Source organism: Heterodontus francisci, chromosome 46 (assembly GCF_036365525.1).
Source record: "Heterodontus francisci isolate sHetFra1 chromosome 46, sHetFra1.hap1, whole genome shotgun sequence".
Lineage (NCBI taxonomy): Eukaryota > Metazoa > Chordata > Chondrichthyes > Heterodontiformes > Heterodontidae > Heterodontus > Heterodontus francisci.
In genome coordinates, this window is record NC_090416.1 from 13,170,346 (window position 1) to 13,182,260 (window position 11,915).

Here is an 11,915-nt window from a genome sequence, read left to right on the forward strand (position 1 = left end):
CCCTGAGACTAGATTCATGGTGCACGATCCCAGGAGTTACATCGCACGTACTTGACACCATAATCCTTTGATGGAACATCTTCGCTTTCCCACTATTAGTCAGTCATTTTGATCCTGGGGCCAATATTTATCCCTTGACCAACATCACTGTTATGTCTGCTTCAATCAGATTGTTGTTGTCTGTGTGATCTTGCTGTGCGCAAATTAGCTTCCGTGTTTCCGACATCACAACAGTGACCACACTTCGAGGAGTACTTCATTGGCTTTGAGGGGCTTTTGGGATGTCCTGAGGTTGTGAAAGGCGCCAGCAAAATGCAATCTCCCTCCATCCTTGCAGGTCCTTACCGCCCGCCTCCCACCGGCCAATCAGAAAGCAAGCAGCCGATTGGACGATTCTTCCCGAAATACCCCTTGACGAGTAAAAACCCCGCACTCTCTCAGATTTAACATGATGAATTGAGCCAGCATCTGTTGCGTTTTGGTGTCAAGAAGTGTTTCCTAACTTCACCCCTGAATGCCGGGCTCTGGGTTTAAGGTCCTGCCTGCTCTTCCCCGCATGTCCCAGACTCCCCCACCAGCAGGGAAAACATTTCTCTCTCTCAACTCGGTCAATTCCTTCCAAAATCTTAAAACGCAATCGAAGCACCCCTTAACCCCCTGACATTCAATGGCATTACCATCGCTGAATCCCCCACTATCAACATCCTATGGGTTACCATTGACCAGAAACTGAACTGGAGTAGCCACATAAATACTGTGGTTACAAGAGCAGGTCAGAGGCTAGGAATCCTGAGGCGAGTAATCACCTCCTGACTCCTCAAAGCCTGTCCACCATCTACAAGGTACAAGTCAGGAGTGTGATGGAATACTCTCCACTTGCCTGGATGGGTGCAGCTCCAACAACACTCAAGGAACTCGACACCATCCAGGACAAAGCAGCCCGCTTGATTGGCGCCCCATCCACAAACATTCACTCCCTCCACCACCGACGCACAGTGGCAGCAGTGTGTACCATCTACAAGATGCACTGCAGCAACTCACCAAAGCTCCTTAGACAGCACCTTCCAAACCCGCCACCTCTACCACCGAGAAGGACAAGGGCAGCAGACACATGGGAACACCACCACCTGCAAGTTCCCCTCCAAGTCACACACCATCCTGACTTGGAACTATATCGGCCGTTCCTTCACAGTCGCTGGGTCAAAATCCTGGAACTCCCTCCCTAACAGCACTATGGGTGTACCTACCCCACACGGACTGCAGCGGTTCAAGAAGGCAGCTCACCACCACCTTCTCAAAGGGCAATTAGGAATGGGCAATAAATGCTGGCCTGGCCAGCGATGCCCACATCCCATGAAACGAATAAAAAAAACATTGATCTTCCAGGGAAAACAAGTCTAGTTTGCGTAATAAAAACAAGAAATGCTGGAACCGCTCAGCAGGTCTGGCAGCATCTGTGGAAAGAGAAGCAGAGTTAATGTTTCGGGTCAGTGACCCTTCTTCGGAACTAGCAAATATTAGAAATATCAAAGGTTATAAGCAAGTGAGCCGGGGGTGGGGCAAGAATTAACAAAGGAGAAGGTGTAGATTGGACCAGGCCACATAGCTGACCAAGACGTCATGGAGCAAAGGCAAACAATATGTTAATGGTGTGTTGAAAGACAAAGCATTAGTACAGATAGGGTGTTAACGGACTGAAGATTGAACAGCAGCAAGTACAAACATGAAAAAAAACAGTGGGGAAGCAAAATGAACAAACTACAATGAAATGAAATAAACAAAAGAAAAAAATTGTAAAAAATGAAAAAATAACTAAAAATAAAAGTAAAATAAGGGGCCCGTCATGCTCTGAAATTATTGAACTCAATGTTCAGTCCGGCAGGCTGTAGTGTGCCTAATCGGAAAATGAGATGCTGTTCCTTGAGCTTGCATTGATGTTCAGTGGAACACTGCAGCAAGCCCAGGATAGAGATATGAGCATGAGAGCAGGGGGGGGGTGTCGAAATGGCCAGCAACCGGAAGCTCAGGGTCCTGCTTGCGGACTGAGCGGAGGTGTTCCGCAAAGCGGTCACCCAGTCTGCGCTTGGTCTCCCCAATGTAGAGGAGACCACATTGTGAGCAGCAAATACAGTATACTACATTGAAAGAAGTACAAGTAAATCGCTGCTTCACCTGAAAGGAGTGTTTGGGGCCTGGGATAGTGAGGAGAGAGGAGGTAAATGGGCAGGTATTACACCTCCTGTGATTGCAGGGGAAGGTGCCATGGGACAGGGGCGAGGTGGTGGGGGTAGTGGAGGAGTGGACCAGGGTGTCACGGAGGGAACGATCCCTTCGGAATGCTGATAGGGGAAGGGAGGGGAAGATGCACTTGGTAGTGGCATCATGCTGGAGGTGGTGGAAATGGCGGAGGATGATCCTTTGGATATGGAGGTTGGTGGGGTGGAAAGTGAGGACAAGGGGAACCCTGTCACGGTTCTGGGAGGGAGGGGAAGGGGTGAGGGTAGAGGTGCGTGAAATGGGCCGGACACGGTTGAGGGCCCTGTCAGCAACAGTGGGGGGGAATCCTCGGTTGAGGAAAAAGGAGGTAATATCAGAAGCACCATCATGGAAGGTAGCATCATCAGAGATGCGTCGGAGATGGAGAAACTGGGAGAATGGAATGGAGTCCTTACAGGAGGTAGGGTGTGAAGAAGTGTAGTCGAGGTAGCTGTGGGAGTCGGTGGGTTTATAATGGATATTAGTAGACAACCTATCCCCAGAGATGGAAACAGAGGAAGGGAAGGGAAGTGTCGGAGATGGACCATGTAAAGGTGAGAGAAGGGTGGAAATTGGAAGCAAAGTTGATAAGAAACGGCACCGATACAGTCATCAATGTACCGGAAAAAGAGTTGGGGGAGGGGGCCTGAGTAGGACTGGAACAAAGAATGTTCGACATATCCCACAAAAAGACAGGCATAACTAGGACCCATGCGGGTACCCATAGCAACACCTTTTACTTGAAGGAAGTGAGTGGAGTTGAAGGAGAAGTTGTTCAATGTGAGAACAAGTTCAGCCAGGCAGAGGAGGGTGGTGGTGGATGGGGACTGGTTGGGCCTCTGTTCAAGGAAGAAGCGGAGAGCCCTTAAACCATCCTGGTGGAGGATGGAGGTGTAGAGCGATTGGACGTCCATAGTGAAGAGGAGGCGGTTGGGACCAGCAAACTGCAAATTGTCAGAATGACGTAGGGCGTCAGAAGAGTCACGGATGTAGATGGGAAGAGACTGGACCGGGGAGAAAAGATAGTGTCAAGATAGGAAGAAATAAGTTCAGTGGGGCAGGAGCAGGCTGACACAGTGGGTCTGCCAGGACAGTCCTGTTTGTGGATTTTAGGAAGGAGGTAGAAGCGGGCTGTCCGGGGTTGCGGGACTATGAGGTTGGAAGCTGTAAGCTCTAGTTTGCGTAATCTCTCCTGATAATCAAACTCTCGGAGCCCCGGTAACATTGGAGTGATTCCGCACCGCGCACCTCCCCTGTATCTGCTGGAGCTGACGTACCTGAGAGTAGGTGGGGGACTTGGGATCGACATCCGCCGTGGCCAGGTAATCTGGTTTGTTGACTGCAGTGTTCCTGTAGATACAGGGCACGTAGACAATCTCCTCCCGTGCGCCTTTGAAAAACAAAACCGCGTGTCTCAATGTGGAGCACGTCATCGAGCCTTCTTCGCTTCCCGGAATGGGAGATTCCTCCTCCCCACAACAACCCCGCTCCCCCCCCCCCACCACCCCACTCTAACAGACACAGTTCTATGGGTGCTTCACCCCAGAGTGGAGCTGGACGCTGAGGCTACTCAACCATGTGGGGAAGCACCAAAAGGAGAAGCTGGTTTCACTTGGCGCTCACGCCACCTACATTGAATTACACAGCGGGCACAGCACAGAAACAGGCCATTTGGCCCATCTGCTTCGTGCTGGTGTTTCTGCTCCACACGAGTCACCTCCCACCCCCTCTCCATCTCACCCTATCTACATATCCTTCTATTCCTTTCTCCCTCATGTGTTTATCCAGCTTCCCCTTAAATGTATCTCTGCTATTCCCCCTCAGCCACTCCTTGTGGTAACGAGTTCCACATTCTCACCACTCTCTGGGGAAAGAGGTTTCTCCTGAATTCCCCATTGGATTTATTAGTGACTGTCTTATATTGATGGCCCCCTAGTTCCGGTCTCCCCCCACAAGTGGAAACATCTTCTCTACGTCTACCCTATCGAAACCCTTTCATCATTTTAAAGCCCTCAATCAGGTCACCCCTCAGCCTTCTCTACTCTAGAGAAAAGAGCCCCCAGCCTGTTCAGTCTTTCCTGATAGTTATAACCTCTCAGTTCTGGTAACGCCCTCATAAACCTATTATGACTTGGCATGGGATCGACAGTCTGTTATACTCTCTGTCCAATATTCAGTTCCATTGCCTGCCAGTGGATTTGAATATCAAGCGGGGCGTGCAGTGGGCCTCTCGGATATCACCTGCCAACATCTTCCCGCCCAAGTCGACTTTCCGCCTCTTTGCCTGTGGGCAAATTTGGGAGAAATTTGCGGGAGTCAGGTGGTGGTGGGGGTGCAGTGGATGGGGTGGGGAGTGATGACGAATCGCATAGCTCTTTCAAAGAGCCAGCACAGGCACAATGGGCCGAATGGCACTTGCTGTGCTGCATCGTCCAATGAATTTTGTTCAGGCTGGACGAGGCTCAAGCGCATTTTGTCTCCTTCCGTGCCCCGGGTCACTGAGGCGAGTGGCAGTGCCCCTTGATGCCGCCTCAGTTGACACAGACCACAGATAGAAGCTCGATGCACTGCTTGGCTCAGGACACCATCAGACTGCGCACCGAGGAATGCTTGTGTGTTCCTATCACTATGGTTGTGAGATTGAGTATGAAATTGATTCAGTTTAACATCAGTATAACACTCCCTTATCTGTTCCCAATGGTATAGGTTTCAGGCCTGGCTCAATGGGTAACACTCGCCCCTCTGAGTCAGAAGGTTGATGGTTTAAATCCCACTCAAGAACCCTGGCTGATACTCCCAGTGCCAGTACTGAGGGAGTGCTGCACTGTCAGAGCCGTGTCTTTCAGAGATATTAAATCAAGGACCCGCCCGCTCTACGCAATGCATGCTAAAAGTACTTCAGAGACTGTAAGGTGCTTGGGGATGTCCTTTGTGAAAGGTGCTTGGGGATGTCCTTTGTGAAAGGTGCTGCACAAATGCAAGACTTCTTTACACAGAGTTGGCTTACCTTTCATGGCCTCGAGGGGGCTCCTGTATCCGGGACCACATGCTCCACACTTAGCTGCGGAACAAACACAAGAGGTCAGAGCGGTTCGAGTGCGGTGGGGGGGTGGGGGGGGTGGAATGTTCTCATGCGGCTACCCTGAGGAGAAACAGGGATCCGTGGCTTCACAGCACAGACTGCAGTGGTTCAAGGCGAGGGGGGGGGGGGTGCAATTAGGGATGGGCAATAAATGCTGGCCTTGCCAGCGATGCCCACATCCTGTCAATGAGTAATTAATAAAAAGTCCATCGTTCCTTTTGAAAGGGAGTTGGAAGGTCAAAAGCGAGAGAGACATGGGGGAAGCAAGCAAGCAGATGATTTTAGACTAGGTGGACGAAGGAGAAACACAGGCCTGAGAATGCACAATGTTGCATGTGTCTGACCAGCGAACCTGCAGGGCCGGGTGAGATCCGAAACATTAGCTCCAAACCCGTTCACCCAGGGAGAGCCAGCAGTTAATGATTCTCCACAATCTCAGAGTCCAACGCATCAAATGGGGCGTGTTTCTTCATTTCATGTCTTGATTTTTTTTTTCCAAATCTTTAGGGACTTGTTTACATTTTTCAGCTCCTCAAGGATATGTCATTTTTAATGTCCAGAAATCATTACTAAAAAGGCTGATGGAATGCTAGCCTTTGTTCGAAGGAGCTGGAATACAAAGGGGTGGGAAGTGATGCTTCAGTTGTACAGAGTCTCAGTCGGACCCCATCTGGAGTAACTGGGTTCAGTTCCGGGCCCCAGTCCTCAGGACGGAGATGTCGTCCTTGGACAGGGTGCAGTGCAGATTCACCAGAAAGATCCCGGGGATAAAAGGGTTAAATTACGAGGCGAGGTCGCACAGACTGTATTCCCTCGAGTGTCGAAGATTAAGGGGGTGATCTAATCGAGGGGGTTTAAGATGATTAAAGGATTCGATCGGGTCGATAGAGAGAAACTATTTCCTCTGGTGGGGGGGGGGAGGGGGAGTCCAGAACAAGGGGGCAGAACCTTAACATTGGAGCCAGACCGTTCAGGGGGTGATGTCAGGAAGCACTTCTTCACACAAAGTGGGAGTGGGAATCTGGAACTCTACCCCCCAGCCCCCCCACCAAGGCAAGTAAACAGCGTTGAAATGCAGATCAGCCACGATCGAACTGAATGGCGGGACAGGCTCGATGGGCTGAATGGCCTCCTCCTGTCGCCATGTTCCGATCCCTGGGGTAGATTCACAGCAAGGTCTGGGGCGCGCAGTCGGCAGGGAGCACTCTCGCTTGTGAGCGGGGCCAGGTCCCCACTGCAGGAACCCGAGCCCAGAATCCAGGCTGACCCTCCCGGTGCCAGTACTGAGGGCGTGCCGCACTGCCGGAGGTGCCGTCTTTCGGAATGGGGACATTAAACCCGTCCGCCCCTCTCGGGTGGGTGTAAAAGATCCCTGTCCTTTCGAACCAGCTCTCGGACACCTCTCCCCAGGGTGGAGGGGAGGGGGGGAGGAGGGTGCTCAGCCAAATATCCCCGCATTTCAAGAGCATTTTAGAAATAATCGACCATGCACTTGGCATGCCGAAACATACAGGTCTGTCGAGCAAGAGCTTGAAAGCGGGATTAGGCTGTTTTCTTTCTGGCCAGCACAGACATGAGGGGCTGAATGCCCCCTCCCCCCCCTCTTCCCCCCTCCCACCCCTTCCTGTGCCCTAAACGTTCCGCATCTCTGTAAATATCAAGGTGTCATTGCCCCTTTAACCGACCAGGGACGGATCGGTTCCCAGCACTCGAAATTCCGACTGCAGCTGCAGTGAGGCTTCACAGCGACTTGTGAGCTGTTTACAAAAGGCGACCACATGCCCAGCAAAAACAGTGGAAGTTTTCTCCAGCGCAAGAAAAGTAGAGGAAGGCGGCTACTTTTTACTTTCAGGCGAGAAAAGGGAAAGCGAGAACCAAAACTGTGTTTTTCCAACTTACCCATTCCTTTCCAGCACAGAACCTTCCCTCCACAGCCCGAACAGTCCCCACAAAGTGAACGAGACGGCGTTGAGAATATTGTGGTGTGTGTGAGAGTGAGAGACACACAGAGAGGTGGAGCAAAACAGTTCAGGCACACACACAAACACAAAGAGACTGGTAATTCCAGAATGCACACAGCAAGTGAAGTAAACCTGTCACGCTACAGATGTGGGAGTGTAAGATTAATGCTTCAACCGAAAAACCTAATAACTTTAACTCCTTACGCCCCGAGTTAGATGTTCAGTAAACCATTAAACAACCATTCTTCCTCTTATCAGTCAGGGGCGGGTTAGTTTGTATTAAAAAGAACAATGACTTGCATTTCTCGGCCGCCTTTCGCCACCGGGGGAAAGTGCATCCCAGCCAATGAAGTACTTTTGTTTGGAAGGGCGGTCACTGTCGTACTGTAGGAAAGACGGCAGCCAGTTTGCGCACAGCAAGATCCCACGAACAGCAAGGTGATAATGACCCAGATCATCTGTTTTCCGATTCATCGCGGGATAAATACTGGGCCTCGGGGAGAACGCGCCGCCCCGCCCACTGCTCTTCTTCAAAATAGTGGCCCTGGGATCTTTTACACCCACCTGAGAAGGGGAGATGGGGCCTTGGTATAATGTCTCATCTGAAAGATGGCACCTCCGGCAATGTGGCACTCCCTCAGTACTGACCCTCCAACAGTGAGGCACTCCCTCAGTACTGACCCTCCAACAGTGAGGCACTCCCTCAGTATTGACCCTCCAACAGTGAGCCACTTCCTCAGTACTGACCCTCCAACAGTGAGCCACTTCCTCAGTACTGACCCTCCGACAGTGAGGCACTCCCTCAGTACTGACCCTCCGACAGTGAGGCACTCCCTCAGTACTGACTGCCAACAGTGTGGCACCATCTCAGTACTGACCCTCCGACAGTGAGGCACTCCCTCAGTACTGACTGCCAACAGTGCGGCACTCCCTCAGTACTGACCCTCCAACAGTGAGCCACTTCCTCAGTACTGACCCTCCGACAGTGAGGCACTCCCTCAGTACTGACCCTCCGACAGTGAGGCACTCCCTCAGTACTGACCCTCCGACAGTGCGGCACTCCCTCAGTACTGACCCTCCGACAGTGAGGCACTCCCTCGGTACTGACCCTCCGCCAGTGAGGCACTCCCTCAGTACTGACCCTCCGACAGTGCGGCACTTCCTCAGTACTGACCCTCCGACAGTGAGGCACTCCCTCAGTACTGATCCTCCGACAGTGAGGCACTCCCTCAGTACTGACTGCCAACAGTGCGGCACTCCCTCAGTACTGACCCTCCAACAGTGAGCCACTTCCTCAGTACTGACCCTCCGACAGTGAGGCACTCCCTCAGTACTGACCCTCCGACAGTGCGGCACTTCCTCAGTACTGACCCTCCGACAGTGAGGCACTCCCTCAGTACTGATCCTCCGACAGTGAGGCACTCCCTCAGTACTGACTGCCAACCGTGCGGCACTCCCTCAGTACTGACCCTCCAACAGTGAGCCACTTCCTCAGTACTGACCCTCCGACAGTGAGGCACTCCCTCAGTACTGACCCTCCGACAGTGAGGCACTCCCTCAGTACTGACCCTCCAACAGTGAGGCACTCCCTCAGTACTGACCCTCCGACAGTGAGCCACTTCCTCAGTACTGACCCTCCGACAGTGAGGCACTCCCTCAGTACTGACCCTCCGACAGTGAGGCACTCCCTCAGTACTGACCCTCCGACAGTGAGGCACTCCCTCAGTACTGACCCTCCGACAGTGAGGCACTCCCTCAGTACTGACCCTCCAACAGTGAGGCACTCCCTCAGTACTGACCCTCCGACAGTGAGGCACTCCCTCAGTACTGACCCTCCGACAGTGAGGCACTCCCTCAGTACTGACTGCCAACAGTGCGGCACTCCCTCAGTACTGACCCTCCGACAGTGAGGCACTCCCTCAGTACTGACCCCCCGACAGTGCGGCACTCCCTCAGTACTGACCCTCCGACAGTGAGGCACTCCCTCGGTACTGACCCTCCGACAGTGAGGCACTCCCTCAGTACTGACCCTCCGACAGTGAGGCACTCCCTCAGTACTGATCCTCCGACAGTGAGGCACTCCCTCAGTACTTACTGCCAACAGTGCGGCACTCCCTCAGTACTGACCCTCCGACAGTGAGGCACTCCCTCAGTACTGACCCTCCGTCAGTGAGGCACTCCCTCAGTACTGACCCTCAGCACTCCCTCAATTTAAGACTCTGGTGCAATGAGAAACCTGCATGTCAAGTCAGCCAACATAGTTTCGATCCTGAGCCATAAGCAGAGGACAGCTCTCAATTGACTCGGTAGTGGCCTATTCTCTCCATCTTTCCCTTTTATCTCAACTGTGGCTTAGTGAGTTGCCCCCTTGCCTCCGAGTCAAAGGTCATGGGTTCGTGTCCCCACTCCACAGACTCGAGCCCCTAATCCAGGCCGACGCCCCCAGTGCCAGTACTGTGGGAGTGCCGCACTGTTCGAGGTGTCGTATCTCGGATGAGACGTTAAACCGAGGCCCCCCTCTGCCCCTCTCGGGTGAATGTAAAAGATCCCACGGCTGCTATTGGAGGAAGAGCAGTGGGGGGAGGGGGGGGGGTGTTCTCCCTGGTGTCCTGGGGCCCAATATTTATCCCTCAACCCAACATCACTGAAAAGTGATTATCCGGGTCATTGCCGCATCGCTGTTGGTGGGATCTTGCTGTGTGCAGTTTTGGCTGCCTGATTGTACCGTGCATTGATGTGGTTATGGTCCCTTCAGTTAACGGGTAACCCCCACAGCAAGTTGAAAACATGAACGCGAGGCACCTCCCCCCCGGCTCTTCCAGGATTGGGATGAGGCTCCGGTTGGGAACGGGCGGCACCGTTCCAGGTGTAACCCTTCACCATCAGCCCGCTCACTGCCCAGCCCCTGAGTGTCCCTGGGACGTTTCCCATTTCCCCCACCCCGCTCTGCTGTTTACTGACCGGTCTGCCCGGGCTGGAATGTCGCTGAGGCTTCAGTCTGGGTTCAGCCACAGGCCCAGCGTCCTCAGTGAACGAGGTTCCACATGATGGTCACTCCAGGTGCCCCCCCCAGACGAGGCTGCCGCGACGGCTTGATTTGATTTGATTTAGAGATACAGCACTGAAACAGGCCCTTCGGCCCACCGAGTCTGTGCCGACCATTAACCACCCATTTATACTAATCCTACACTAATCCCATATTCCTACCACATCCTCACCTGTCCCTATATTTCCCTACCACCTACCTATACTAGGGGCAATTTATAATGGCCAATTTACCTATCACCCTGCAAGTCTTTTGGCTGTGGGAGGAAACCGGAGCGCTCGGAGGAAACCCACGCAGACACAGGGAGAACTTGCAAACTCCACACAGGCAGTACCCAGAATTGAACCCGGGTCGCTGGAGCTGTGAGGCTGCGGTGCTAACCACTGCGCCACTGTGCCGCCCTACCCTCCCCTGCGAGTCCACTCCCGCTGTCTCTGGGGGGGGTGGGGGCTGCCTCTCGGATACCCCCTCGAGATTCTCAGTCAGTCCGAGGCCTCACGAAGTCTGGTCACATATCCGATTCCAGAGCCCCCTGGGCCCCAGTGTCTCGCTGTGTGAGTGTGACATCAGGTTATTGCTGAGCAAGTGTCGCTTGATGGCACTGTTGATGACACCTTCCATCACTTTACTGATGATTGAGAGTAGACTGATGGGGCGGTAATTGGCCGGGTTGGACTTGTCCTGCTTTTTGTGTACAGGACATACCTGGGCAATTTTCCACAGGTCAGCCTCTGCTTCAACTCATTTAGAGTAGTGTGGACAGTCTGCATCACTGTGTAATTGTTTCCATTTTCACCCTGGTTAGAATTGTACAGACAGTCTAGATCAGTGTGCGATTTGTCTCCATTTTTACCAATGGTGGAGCGATGGGAATGAGGTAGGCGGAGGTGGGGGGGGGGGTAAGAATGTGGAACTCGCTACCACAGGGAGTGGTGGAGGCGAATAGCAGAGATGCATTTCAGGGCAACAGAACTTGGTTATGCAGTACTGTGTCCAGTTTTGGTCTCCTTTACCTAAGGAAGGATATACTTGCCTTTGAGGAGGTGCAACAAAGCTCCACCAGACTGATTCCTGGGATGAGAAGGTTGTCGTATGACGAGAGATTGAGCGGAACGGGCCGATATTCTCTGGAGTTTAGAAGAATGAGAGGTGATCTCATTGAAACGTATAGGATAATGAGAGGGCTAGACAGGGTAGATGCTGAGAGGCTGTTTGCCCCAGGTTGGAGAGTCCAGAACTGAGGGGGGAGGTGGGGCCGGGGGGTGGGGGGGGGTCGGCCATTTCGAATGGAGACGAGGAGAAATTTCTTCACTCAGAGTAGTTGAGAATGTTTGGAATTCTCTCTCCCAGAGAGCTGTGGATGCTCAGTCACGTGCCCTGGTGCGCCCTACGTGGCTCCGCGTGTGCTGGGCTCTGCCCACCCAATCAACCCGCCAACCAAAGCACCCCTTAAACTGACCGAGCAAATCAGTCCGGGTAGACGGAAACTGACTATTATTAGAGATGGAACCAGTTTTCCTAACTTTTTCCTAACTTTGCAAACTTGATTGACAGGCTGCTCAAAGGAATT

General features: G+C 52.7%; 1 protein-coding gene across 1 annotated transcript in view; it reads right to left on the bottom strand.

Annotated features, from left to right (window-relative positions):
* Positions 1–7,519, bottom strand: part of selenbp1 (selenium binding protein 1) — a 31,682-nt gene extending 24,163 nt beyond the window's left edge. The window contains exons 1-3 of the mRNA XM_068022439.1: positions 7,238–7,519; positions 5,264–5,317; positions 3,534–3,646 (exon numbers count right to left, since the gene is read on the bottom strand). Coding sequence (XP_067878540.1) covers positions 3,534–3,646; positions 5,264–5,317; positions 7,238–7,241 — 171 coding nt within the window. The 5' untranslated portion in view covers positions 7,242–7,519. The remainder of the gene's footprint in view (positions 1–3,533; positions 3,647–5,263; positions 5,318–7,237) is intronic.
* Positions 7,520–11,915: the final 4,396 nt, after the last annotated feature.